Source organism: Gouania willdenowi, chromosome 6 (genome assembly GCF_900634775.1).
Source record: "Gouania willdenowi chromosome 6, fGouWil2.1, whole genome shotgun sequence".
NCBI lineage: Eukaryota > Metazoa > Chordata > Actinopteri > Blenniiformes > Gobiesocidae > Gouania > Gouania willdenowi.
The window spans coordinates 27,102,373-27,115,044 of record NC_041049.1 but is presented as its reverse complement, the minus strand read 5'-3'; the positions used below and the strand labels follow the sequence as shown (position 1 = coordinate 27,115,044).

At 39.1% G+C, this 12,672-nt stretch overlaps 1 protein-coding gene across 1 annotated transcript in view; it reads left to right on the top strand.

The window, feature by feature from the left end:
* Positions 1-12,672, top strand: part of slc26a5 (solute carrier family 26 member 5) — a 32,953-nt gene that overhangs the window by 16,223 nt on the left and 4,058 nt on the right. Inside the window, exons 8-17 of the mRNA XM_028450381.1 lie at positions 21-168; positions 1,029-1,142; positions 2,692-2,769; positions 2,870-2,965; positions 4,337-4,443; positions 4,578-4,647; positions 4,726-4,818; positions 9,196-9,294; positions 9,833-10,024; positions 10,872-10,926. Of these exons, the coding sequence (XP_028306182.1) occupies positions 21-168; positions 1,029-1,142; positions 2,692-2,769; positions 2,870-2,965; positions 4,337-4,443; positions 4,578-4,647; positions 4,726-4,818; positions 9,196-9,294; positions 9,833-10,024; positions 10,872-10,926 (1,052 nt within the window). The remainder of the gene's footprint in view (positions 1-20; positions 169-1,028; positions 1,143-2,691; positions 2,770-2,869; positions 2,966-4,336; positions 4,444-4,577; positions 4,648-4,725; positions 4,819-9,195; positions 9,295-9,832; positions 10,025-10,871; positions 10,927-12,672) is intronic.

The following is a 12,672-nucleotide window of genomic DNA, read 5'->3' as shown; positions in this document are numbered from 1 at the left end:
TCTTGCTTTTGTCTTTTCAGGCTTCTCCCTCCTTCTGTCCCACACTTCTCCCTGTTACCAAATTTGATCTCCGATTCCTTCGCAGTAGCCATAGTTGGATTCTCTATGGGGATCTCGCTCGCCAAGATCTTCGCCCTGAAACATGGCTACAGTGTGGACGGCAATCAGGTGAGTACAGTTAATGTCAGCTGTTGGTGACTCAGTGTAATTCTGCTAGAGAGTGCTGTGGCTGCCTGTCGGGCATGCATTAAGATATAGTGTTAAGTACAATAAAGAACAGCTTCAATTGCGAATTAGTTGGCATGAAAGCGTTTCAAAAAATTTGAATAGTAAAATACAAAGCGATTTAGTGGCTTCTTCTTCTTCATAGCTTGAGTTACACATCTGTTAATTTTTGTATAAACCTTGAGGTTTGATTTTAAATAGATTCCCATAATCACCTTTATATTAACCAGCTTCTTAAGTTTACGGTTGACTGCATTTTATTTTAAGTTGAGTAATGTGAAAGCAAATACCTTGTATTTGCTTTCAGTAAAGCAAATACAGTAAAGCAAATACAAGGTATTTGACATAGAGTTTTGTGGTGTTTTCTTGATTATTTAAGATGAATGCAATCCTATTTGCAGCAAAGGGGTTTCGTGGGTTGGACTAGTTTGCAGGTTCTCCTGATGCCTGTTTAGGTTTTCCACCAACAGTCCATAAATAAGGATGTCACTCCTAGTCTCCACATTGGCCTTTGTAATGAATGTGATCATCTGTCTCTGTGTGTCCTGCATTATGCCCAAAGTCAGTCTATTGGTCAATCACAGTAACTTAGTTAATTCAGTCATAGTTTGTGTACTGTATGACAATCTGAGTCATTAGTTGTGTTTTACTTTTCGTCCCTCACAGTTTACTGATAAACCGGACGTTTTTGTCAGTTATGTCCCTGAGATTTTCAAACATGTCCTACCCTTTAACCAAACTGTATATATGCATATGTTTATCAAACCCATATTGCAGCTGATCTATTCCTTGTGTTTTCGTAGGAGCTGATTGCCCTGGGCCTGTGTAACTTCATCAGTTCTTTCTTCCAGACATTTGCCATCACATGCTCCATGTCCAGGAGCTTAGTGCAGGAGAGCACTGGAGGAAAAACACAGGTGGTGCACACACACACACGCTGCCAATACACATTTCCTTGACTGCAATGGCTCTAAGGCACTGTTTACACGACAAGGTTTGGCTTCTGTTTACTTTTTTGTTTCCAAAACATTTTGCATTCACACAGCAACATTTTCAAAACAATCTCTGTTTACATAAGACCGCGGGAAACTATGTATAAAAAGCTATGTACTGTAGTAATCATGCTAGGCCGATAGATGGCAGTGTGCAAAAAACCAAAATAAGCACATGCGCAGAGACACTTCTGCTAAACACAAGTAAGACTAGAGTTTCAATGGGACATAAAAAGTTAGACCTGACCTGGCTTATGATGGCCCAAACCTGAATAAAGACTATCTCTTTTTAAGCCCGAATCCATTACTGCCCGGAGCTATTCAAATCACCTCACAAACAGTGTTCCTCACACTGAGGCTCTGCAGCCACAGTGCGCCAGCCCGTGACACAGAATGTCTGTTCCCTGTTTACACGGACACCGAGATGGAAGCATTGTCAAAAACTTACACACTGGAGCTCGTTTTAAAAAAAGTTACATTTTCAAGCACCAAAACGACGTTGCCGTGTCAACGGAATGCAACAAAACGTTTGCGTTTTTACTGGAAAACAAATAACACGCATGCAGTGAATAGGAAAAGCCAGCAGTGCCTCTTCTGTCTCAAAAAGCTGGTTCAATTCCAGGTTTACAGGTCATTGTTAATCATATTTTATTGTTATTTTATAAAGTAAGTGCTCACCTTTTCTTTAATCTGTTGGTTTCAATCTTTAAAAGGGCAGTATTACGAAAAAATTCATTTTATAATGGTTTTGCTACAGTGATATACATTCCTTTAGCCTCATTCTACTTTTAGTAGCCGTTATACCACCTTGTATCGAGTTAGAGAAAATAAACCTTAAATACTATGTTTTTAGGTTTATTAAAACATATAAAGATGGGTGAAAAATAGCATCATACTGGACCCTTAAACATGAAAAACAAAAATGTCCTTTCGAGGGTCGTCAGTCTGCTGCAAAATAATGGGTGTGACTCAGGAACCTTTTCAGGATCTGTACATTAAACAGGTGTGTAACATGGTCCATCATGTCAGATAACTCACATCCTTTACATCACCAATTGGAGCTTCTCCCATCAGGTTCCCATCTCAGACTACCATTGACAAAGCCAATAGATACAAACACTCCTTCATCCCTTCTGCCACCTCCCTTCTTAACTCCAGTAGAAGAAGATAACTCGTCTATTAACTCGACGAGTGTGATGAATTAATGGATCCGTTTCTTCGCTGGATTTATATTTATATTTGTCATTGTTTTTACATAACCTTGTGTTTTTATTGGGTCAAATTGCACTGCTTCATGTTTTTATTTACGTACTCTTATGTTTTGTTGTGGCTTGTATGTAATTTATGCTCTCCATATCTTTGTAGTCTGAATCGCCCCTATTGGTGACAAAAGTTGATTGATTGAAGACAATGCAAACAGGGCCAAAGGAAGTACAGGAGGAGAGTTGAGCCTGTGGTTTGTGTGTGTTTGCAGATTGCAGGGCTGCTGGGCTCTTTACTGGTGCTGCTAGTCGTGGTGGCCATCGGGTTTGTGTTCCAGCCGCTCCCTCAGGTGGGTGGAGTTCAGTTTAATTTATTTGTATCACATCTAGCGATGATACCTATTTATTCTCTCCTCACGTATTTCACATACTTCTTTTATTTTATCGCAGACTGTTCTCGCTGCCATCATCATGGTCAATCTGCTGGGAATGTTTAAGCAGTTCAGAGACATTCCTCATCTGTGGAGGACCAGCAAGATTGAACTGGTCAGTCTGTTTGATCTCTGTGGTTTGGACTTTTACAGATTAGTTCCCAAACCTGCAACATTAGCTCATTGATGTAGTAACTAGATCACAATATAAACAAAAAAAGAGTCTGTTCCCCAGATAGACATTACATCACATTTATCCACTATTCTTGTACACTTCAAGGCAGGGGGGGGGCTCAGAAGTCTGTTTTATACTGTATATATGTACAAAAATGCATTTTAAACATTTTAGTGAAAAAGTCAGAAAAGAGAGGGAGAGAAGGTGAAATGAGGGAAAGCTACTGTTTACTCAATTGTTCAGAGGTGAGCTTTAAAACACTCACATCTTTTTTTAGGCAACATATTATTTTGTTTGAAAAAAACTACGTGCACTGTTGCGTATTTAAATGCTGGCCCATTCCTTTTGCATCTTAATTGGAAATACAATTATTAAAATACAGGATTATTTTGAAGACTAAATTTTGCTGCCTCCATCTTAAGTAGGTCGCCAGAGTGTCTCTATGTTTATCATTCTATCTTTACATTTTATTAACCTTTGTACATGTTTGCTTTATGTGTGTTAGTTATACCCCCCCCCCCCCCCCCCAAAAAAAAAAAATTACCAGCTGCCCCTAAATTGTAGCAAAAATGTCACAAACACAATATTCAATAAACCACTAAAATATGGTAGAACAGTTTTATAAAATACAAGCAATGGATATGGAGTCATTAGGTTCTGGCAGTTTTTTTCAGCCTTAGGTTCAGGACCCCATATGGGGTCGCCTGTAATTAAAATGGGGTCGCCTAAAATGTCTAGTAATTATAAAATAGAAACATTAATTAAAAAAAAATGGAATTGTATTTTTAAAATGTTTTCAATTATTATTTTTCAATTACACATCACACACAATAAAAATCAAATAACTGTATCCTATAACTTAAACTTTTTCAAATATCATTCTAGGTCAAATAAAATTATCTAAGGTGGGGCACTTGTCAATTTGTGTGCTTTCTTGGCTACTCTGTATTTGTAACACACTTTAATAAACATAATCAAAAACTAATTCTAGAAGAAGAAAAAATGTCTCTGGGGTTGCTGGACATTTGTGATATTAAAATGGGGTTACGACCTGAGAAAGGTTGGGAACTTCTGGGTTAATGTGAAGACGAATAAAAGCTTGTATAAGAATACAAAAAATACTAGTATAGTTTCTGGGCACAAAAAAGGTGCACATAATTTACAGTAGGGGCCCAACAAGATGGTTTGTACCCAGGGCCCAAAATGTGGTGCTACGCCTCTGTTTCCACTTGGAAAGAAGATACAATAGATGATTACATTTCCCTTCAGCTGTTAGTCTACGTGTGTAAACTGTGTTGGTTTCTCCTATAGGTCATCTGGCTGGTGGCCTTTGTAGCATCGGTACTGTTGGGTCTGGATTATGGCCTTCTGGTGGCTCTGACGTTTGCCATACTAACGGTTGTTTACAGAACACAGAGGTACTGATCCAATAACTACATTTGATATTTTTGAAACTGATTTCGAGGTGCTTTGTCAGCGTGGAGAAATGTAACTAAATGACTGTCTTAGGTGTGCTTATGGGTTTCTAAGTTTTTGCCTTCTTTTTTTCCAGCCCTAAAAGTTCAGTCCTTGGACATGTTGCCCACACTGGGCTTTACTGTGATGTGGATGAATATGAAGAGGTGTGGAGAAAATACAGAGGCTTTTAAACCAGATTCTCTCCATGTGAACTTTGAGTCTGATGAGTGTTTTGTTCCCAGGCAGCAGAGTACGAGGGGATTAAGATTTTCCACTTCAACTCTTCAATCTACTTTGCCAACAGTGATCTTTATGTGAACACCCTCAAAGACAAGGTAACCCCACCCATGGTGTAACCAGGAGACCATAAACAGAACTGATTATTACTTAGATGGCATTTTGTGCATGGGAAACAGTTTAAGTAAATTGGTGCTCTTAGCAAAATAGCAAGATTGTTTCTTTTCTTTTTACATGGATAGATATAGACATATATATATTTTATTAATCCCCAGAAGGGGGAATTTAAGTGCCCAGTAGCATACAGTGTGCCATACATTCCACACACATACTCATAAATTCATAAATAAAAGGTTAAAAAGTTACTTAAAAAATGTTTAATAAAAGTGCACATTAGCAGGACCTAGGGCTGTAACGATTCACTCAACTCCCGATTCGATTCACGGTACTGGTTTCACGATACGATTCTCTCACGATTTATTTTACAAAATGGGACCGTAGTCAAATGATTACTGAAAAATATTCCTTTATTTTTTTGGGGAAAAAACTAGAAAATACTGTATTATTTTCCTTTTATTTTTAATTGTCAAAAGAATCCCTTGATAAACTATTGAAAACAATGCAATTTAACTAAAAATAAATCTTGAATGATATAAATAAAGGAATAATACAAATGAAGAAGCCTATTACTTTAAATTCTGGTTCTATAGTAAACAATGCAAAACTGCATAATAGTTCTTTTTCTTTTTAAAAGTGCAACTGAAAATGTCAATGTGCTTTAACAATTGGACTTTAAAAAAAAAAAAAAAAATCGTCATTGCACTGATTTACATCAGATATTTGCTTGGACCAGCAGAGGGCGCTGGTAACCCAGTGGTTGGTTGGCATGCAGCTAATCTAGCAGTGAAGAAGAGATGCTATGCTAGCAGACAGAGCTAATAGAAAAACGTAACTTTTACAGATATTCACGTAATATTACAAATATTCTTTCGGTGCTAAACGGGTAAGGAATCAATTACTAACATGTATCATTAACATGTAAGAGTAGAAGGCGGCCAGAAAGAAAATAGTAGCAGATCCTGCCCGCCGGTACACTGCTGGACAAGAGAAGGGATACATATATAGCGCCCTCTGCTGTTTGAAAATTGAATTGCAGTACTTTTTTTTAAAGTATCAATGTCAATCGTGATAGCTATGAATCGATTTTTAACTGCCTTGCGATTAATCGTTACATCCCTAGCAGGACCCATTGTACAGTCTTATGGCAGCTTTGATAAAAGACCTCCTCAGTCCTGCGCATGGAGAGGATTCTGTCACCACCATGTCATGTAGGGAGTGATTTCTGTTACTGAGGATGGATTTCATCAAGTTTATCATCCTACTTTCCACCAGTTCTCCAACAGAGCACACACACCCCTCTCCGTTACTGATACGTACTTACAGACCAGCGTGTCCAGTCGGTTCCCCTCCTTGGCCGTTACACTGTTCCCCCAGCACACAACAGCAAAAAACACAGCACTTACAACTACTGCCTGGTAGAAGATGTACAGCATCTCACGACAGACATCAAAAGATCTTAGTCTTTTTAGGAAGAAGAGTCTCCTCTGTTCCTTTCTGTTGGCTGCATTAGCATGCACTGACCAGTCCAGTTTTAAGTCCATTACAGCTATTGATGCTTTGGCAACACTCAGTGGTGATGCTGAGAAACTGCAGAGCTTTTCTTGTCAGAGACACAGCTACAATTCTACAATTTCATTTAGCAGATGCTTTTATCCAAAGCAACATACAACAGTAGCAGAAGTTAAGGGACTTTCTCAACATCCCACAGTGATGGACCAGGTTGGATGCAAACTGGTGAACCTCTTATTACAAGCACGCTTCCTTAACCGTTACGTCACCACTGCCCTGATATGTCTCAGTGTCTCAATTAAAACAATTTCATGATTCATAATAATGAATCTGAAATGACATCCCCTTTCAACTGGTATTTTAAAATTTAAATTCTAAGGATTTATAAGACCTTCTACCCAAATAATATGATATTGTGACAATCCTCACTGGCACATGACGTCTGTGACCGAGCATCACAGAGCTTTACCATTTGCCGCTGACCCATTCAGTTTTTCGCAATGCATTGTTCGTGGTGTTGGCATGTGAGACTCTCTGTGACTAATCTAAATTACTGGCTTAAACCCCAGCATAACTGGTTAGTTTAGGGAGCCCTCACCTCCTCCTAATCCACAACCAAAATGAGGAGAGCTGATTTAAAGTTTTAGGGTTGAGGGTTGTACAGTTTAAATTTAACATTCAACAGAAAGGGAAATTAGTGAAAAGACCTGGATAGATAGATCAATTGATGGATAGATAGCACTTTATTTATCCCTTGGATAGGCTCCCTCTGGGAAGTTAGTTTCCAGCAGCATTTAAAGAAAAAACAGCAAACATGGTCAATAGAAAATGTAAATACTGAAAATTTAGAGAATATACAAATTTACAGCAATAAATACAGAATGGTGTTTGGTGTATTGACACAAATTACTGCTCATCCTCTGTGTTTCTGATACCCCTCCTCCCCCGAAGTGAGGAGTTGTACAGTTTCATGCCCTGAGGGACAAAGGAGTGTTTTCATCTGTTAGTCCTGTACTTGGGAAGGAGTAGTCTCAATAAATGACAGACAGACAATGGTGCTACTGTATAAGAAATTATTATTTTAGCAGAAGTTAAACTAAAATTTAATTAGCTGAATTTGCTGTTTATGAGTGAACTTAAAATGAATGGAACAAAATGCAGTTCAAAGTAAGAAAGTGTACAAATTAAACTTTAATCAGTAGATAAAGACATGCTCTGAAGGTGGTCAGATCTTTTTTGAATTTGGTTTTGCTCGTGTAAATACCAACGGCCCTCTTATGGGTTCTGATTGCAGATTTGTGAAGTCTTAGCTCTCCTCCTGAGGAGAACAGCAGCTGAGGTTCAAAATCTGTGAGATGTCTTGTAAAAAGCTTATAGACATAGTTATAGAATTTAGTCTCTGAAAGAACAACTTTCCCTCCTGTTGTTGGGTTGTAGCATCTCAAAGCTTTAAAAAGAAAAAAAAAAAAAAATCTGTATTACATCTGAGAACCTTGGGAGCATAAAAGCAACTGGCACCTTTAATGTTTCTGTAGCTCTGTTAGTAGTCTAAGGTTAGTCTTCCATGGACTGTGGAGTTCAACAAACAGCTCGCAAAAGCTTATGTGTGGGCTAACTGCAGCCTGGTATTTATTACCAGTACTGTGCTCTGCTAATCTAAGGGTCATAAGGATAACAGCATCAGGACAACATGTTTAGGGGAAGGGGGGCCTGCCCTGGGTACGTCTCACCCATAGGGGATGCGACACCCGCACTGTAATGAAAACAAAAATTCATACACCTTACTTTTCGCAAAGGGATTCATTGTTGAAAACATATTGGTCCAGTTAGATTGATTGAATGATGATCAAGCCAATCACAGCCAGCCATTTGACGAAGCCGCCTACCGAGAAGGTAAACAAAGAGTCAACATTCATGAGTAAAGTGACAAACAATGCGTAACAGGTGGCAAAAATGGTCCAAAAGTGGCTGAAATGTGGCAAGAAAAGAGTGAAAAGTGACCAAAATGGGCCAAAAGCAGTCAAGAGTAGCAAAAAAATTGACATTGAGGAAACACGTGGTGTATATAATAGCAAAGGGGAGCTTAAATGAGCAAAATGTGGCAAACAATAGTGAAAAAGGGCAAAAATGTGGAACAAAAAGAGGCAAAATGTATCGGGAAAAAAAAGGAAACAAGTGTTATTTATTGGGCAAAAGGTAGCTTATTTAGATGAAAAGTGGCAAAAAATGGTTAAAGAATCAACATAAATTGGATAAGTGTAGAAAGAACTTGCAAGAATGGATAAATAATTAGGAAAAAGGGGTACTTATTGGCAAAAGGAAGCTAAAATTTAAAAAAAAAAAACAAGTGTCTTTTTTGAAAAAGGAGCAAAAATGGGAAGGAAGGAAGTTAAAAATGTCCTCTTTTAATGTTTTCTGGAGAAATGATCATTAAAATGAAGACATATTGAGTATCACTGCTTTAATAACAGCTTTATTTTGGTTTTAGTAAATAAAATTATTAAAGTAATTGGGAGTCGATGGTTGTTCTACCCTTAGAACACAGTCACTTTTAAAATTGCTGCTCCATTGCTGGCCTGCCCTATATCTCACCCCTAATAAAGTCTAACTTCCCCTTCCTTAGGGAGTGCTGCTGATGGTCACACTTACACAATATAACAAATGTACAAGTATACATCTTTTTTTTTTCTTTTTTTCAAAGTAATGCATGCATAGTTGTTGTGGAGATGGCAGTACATGTAGTGTTAACCTATGATGACAAATGCAGACATGGGGGAATAAAGGGAGCTCATGTTGATGTCTGGTCTTGTAAAGGTAAACAGTGATGATCTGCTTTGTTTTTACAGACAGGAGTAAACCTTTCCCAGACACAAACTGTGCAAAAATCTCCACAAAAGCGAAAGAAGAGCAGCAATCTGTCATCTCCTTTGAAGATGTGTGCCACAGTGAGTCCCCTGTCCTCTCCTCCTCCCTCTGGCTGTTTTCTGTTGACACATCAATTCTATTGACAGTGCAAACATAGGACCGTCTGTAATAATTAGAATAATAATGCATAGGATTTTATATAGCGCTTTATTATAGACACTCAAAGCGCTTTACAGAATTAAGGCATTATTCTTTCACTTCACGCTTAGTGGTGGTAAGCTACTATTGTAGCTACAGCCGCCCTGGGCTGACATAGCGCGCCATCGGTCCCTCCGACCACCACACTCACTACATTCATACTTGAATGTATGGGTGAAGTGCCGTGCCCAAGGACACAAGGACAGATACTACTGGAGTGATTGTCATCTACTGCGGCACCTGTAATTGTCAGCGGTCTCCCATCCAACTACTAACCAGGCTTTGCACCTGCTTAGCTTCAGAGATTTAACGAGATCAGGCAATGACAGGCTGTGTTTGGTTGTTTTTCCTAACTCTGCAGGTTTGTAATCATGTCTATGTGCTGTACCGCCATCATATATTGTTTTTTTTGTTCTGCAGTACAAGGATGAGTCTGTCACTCATGAGGTTTTGCCCCGGGAACAGAGGAATGGCCTTCTAGTGGACAAACACAGCTCCGACGTCTCTGAGGAGGTGGTGTCCCTCCAGCCTATCGGCAGCCTCCACTCTGTCATTCTGGACTGGACATCTGTTAGCTTCATCGACTCAGTGGGAGCCAAAGCCATCAAACAGGTCCGTCCGCAAATTTTAGTTACATTGCATTGTTTTGAATAGTTTATCAAGCGATTCTTTTGACAATGAAAAATAAATGGAAAATAGTACAGTATTTTCTAGTTTTTTTTCCCCAAAAAAATAAAGGAATATTTTTCAGTCATCATTTGTCTACAGCCCCATTTTGTAAAATAAATCGTGAGAGAATCGTATCGTGAACCCAGTGTTGTGAATCGAATCGTATCGGGGTGTTGAGAGAATCGTTACATCCCTAGTATATACACTACCAGTCAAAGGTTTTAGAACACCACACATTTTCCAGTTTTTACTGAAAATCATTCAATTTATTGTGTCATTGCACTCTGAAATAAAAGCACTGAACAAATAAGCAATTTGAGTTGATAAAGAAATGATGGAATCATGAACAATAGTGTTCAGCTGATGCTCATGAGGGTCTGGTACCACATTGTGTTCCAACATTGCTTTTATACAGACAGGGGGGGTTGGAAGTAACCAGGAAAAGTTGGAACACCTGTGGGAATTAGTAGCACCAGCTTTCAAGGCTGATTCACCTTCATTGCTGCAGAACAGCTTTAAATTGTTAATCCACTTCCTGTTCCCTGAAAAAGGTCCATTTGTAAAATTATTATTTTTTCTTCAGTTTTGGGTAACCAAACCTTTTCTTAACCTCTGGCTGTTCAGTATTTACCTTTGTACCATTTCAAGCTATTCATTGGACTTTCACGACTTGAACTGCAATAAATAACTGGAAAAATGAGGGTGTTCTAAAGCTTTTGACTGGTAGTGTATATATATATATATGTATATGTATGTGTATGTCTGTGTATAACTGTGCTGCTGTCTGCAGGTGGTGAAGGAATACGCTGCTGTGGATGTTCGAGTGGCCATCGCTGGCTGCAACAGTATGTCATCATTCCTTGTTTCACCAGAGTTTCCATTTACCATGTACCCACATTGTTCATTAGGTTCATACACAATTTTGGTCAGTTAACTTTGTTAAAACAAAATCCATCAAAAGTGATGAAGTAAAGTATTATGTACATTGAAATGTTTACAATAATTGGAATATCCATAAACTGTGTACCTTTCATTCTTTGGTTATTCCGTTTTAAAACCAAATCAAAATAACAAAAAAACAGTGTGGTTATTTTGTACTGATTTGAAACCAAAACAGAAAAATTATGCTTGTCTGGTTTTTGATTTTTCTGTATTTCTGTTTTAAAATTAAATTTTCTGTTTGTGTGAAATTTGGATCTTTATGGCAAGACTATGGACAAGAGCTTCATGTTTTAAGATCACACAGAGGGCACACACAGACGGGGGGAACTCAAGTACCCCCACTGCAGGGGGTACTTGGGAGAGAGATTGTGGAAAATTATCAAATAAAGTGTCAGTCTTGGTCCCACCCCAGGTGTGAGATGACCAGAAATGATAAAAACTATAGAAATACATCTATTCAGGAGCCAATAAATCAGTGTTTTTCAATCTTGGTCAAGAACCCCCTGTGGGGTTGCCTGGAGTTTAAATGAGTTTTTTTTTTTTTTTTTTTTAATTCTTCTTCTGTTTTTTTAATAATAATAAAAAACACACACAATCTTAAACAACTGTGTTTCTACATAGACCACAGCTGAGAGATTGTGTGCTATGTTTGATCCCTGTAATCTGAGTCAATGTGCTATGTTGATAGCTTTATGAAATGTTTTAACTCGCACTGTGGCTCTATTAGAAAGTGGTCTCTACACAACTTACATCATTCCTAGACTCGCACAACATTCAAGACACGTTCCAGTCAGATTTTTGAAAACACCACTCCACAGAAACGGTGCTACTGAAAGTGCCCAGTGACATCATGATGTCTGCCGATTCGTGGAAAACAAACAGTGTTGGTCCTGCTGGTCCTGTCCTCAGCCTTTGACACGGTCGACCATCATATCCTGATAAACAGGCTATGTGATCTGATTGGGCTGTCTGGTCCAGTGCGCCAGTGGTTTTCCTCATACCTGGCTGGTAGGAGTTTTAGTGTGTCTGCCAACCACACTAAGTCCGAGCCATGCAACCTGCTGTTTGGCGTGCCCCAGCGCTCTGTTCTGGGATCACTCCTGTTTTTGTTGTATGTTCTTCCCCTCAGTCGGATAATCCAGCAGTTCAGTGATGTTTCTTACCATCTCTTCGCTGACTATTTTCAGTTGTATTGTTCATGTAAGGCTTCTAAAGTTCACAAATCACAAATTTAACTGCCTGCCACAAACCAAGCAATGGTTAAGCGACAACAGTCTTCAACTGAACACATAATAAACAGACACTTATCATTGCCCTGGCTAAAGCCACTCCTACTATTAAGTAGCACATAGGTGACCTGAGCCTCTCTGCTAAAACTAAAGTGAGGCCGTTTGCAGCTGTGGCCGTAAAGTCTCTGGTGCCTGTCGTGGCGGCAATCCCCGAACCCGGTGGTGGCGCCCGGAAGTAAGGGATGTCGTCAAGCTGAAGAAGGAGACCTACCTGGCCTTTTTGACTGGTAGGACTCCAGAGGCAGCCGAGAGGTACTGGCAGGCCAAGCGTGCTGCAGCCCGCGTGGTCGCTGAGGCAAAAACTTGGGTCTGGGAGGAGTTGGGAGAAGCCATGGAGGAGGACTATCGGTCGGCTTCGAA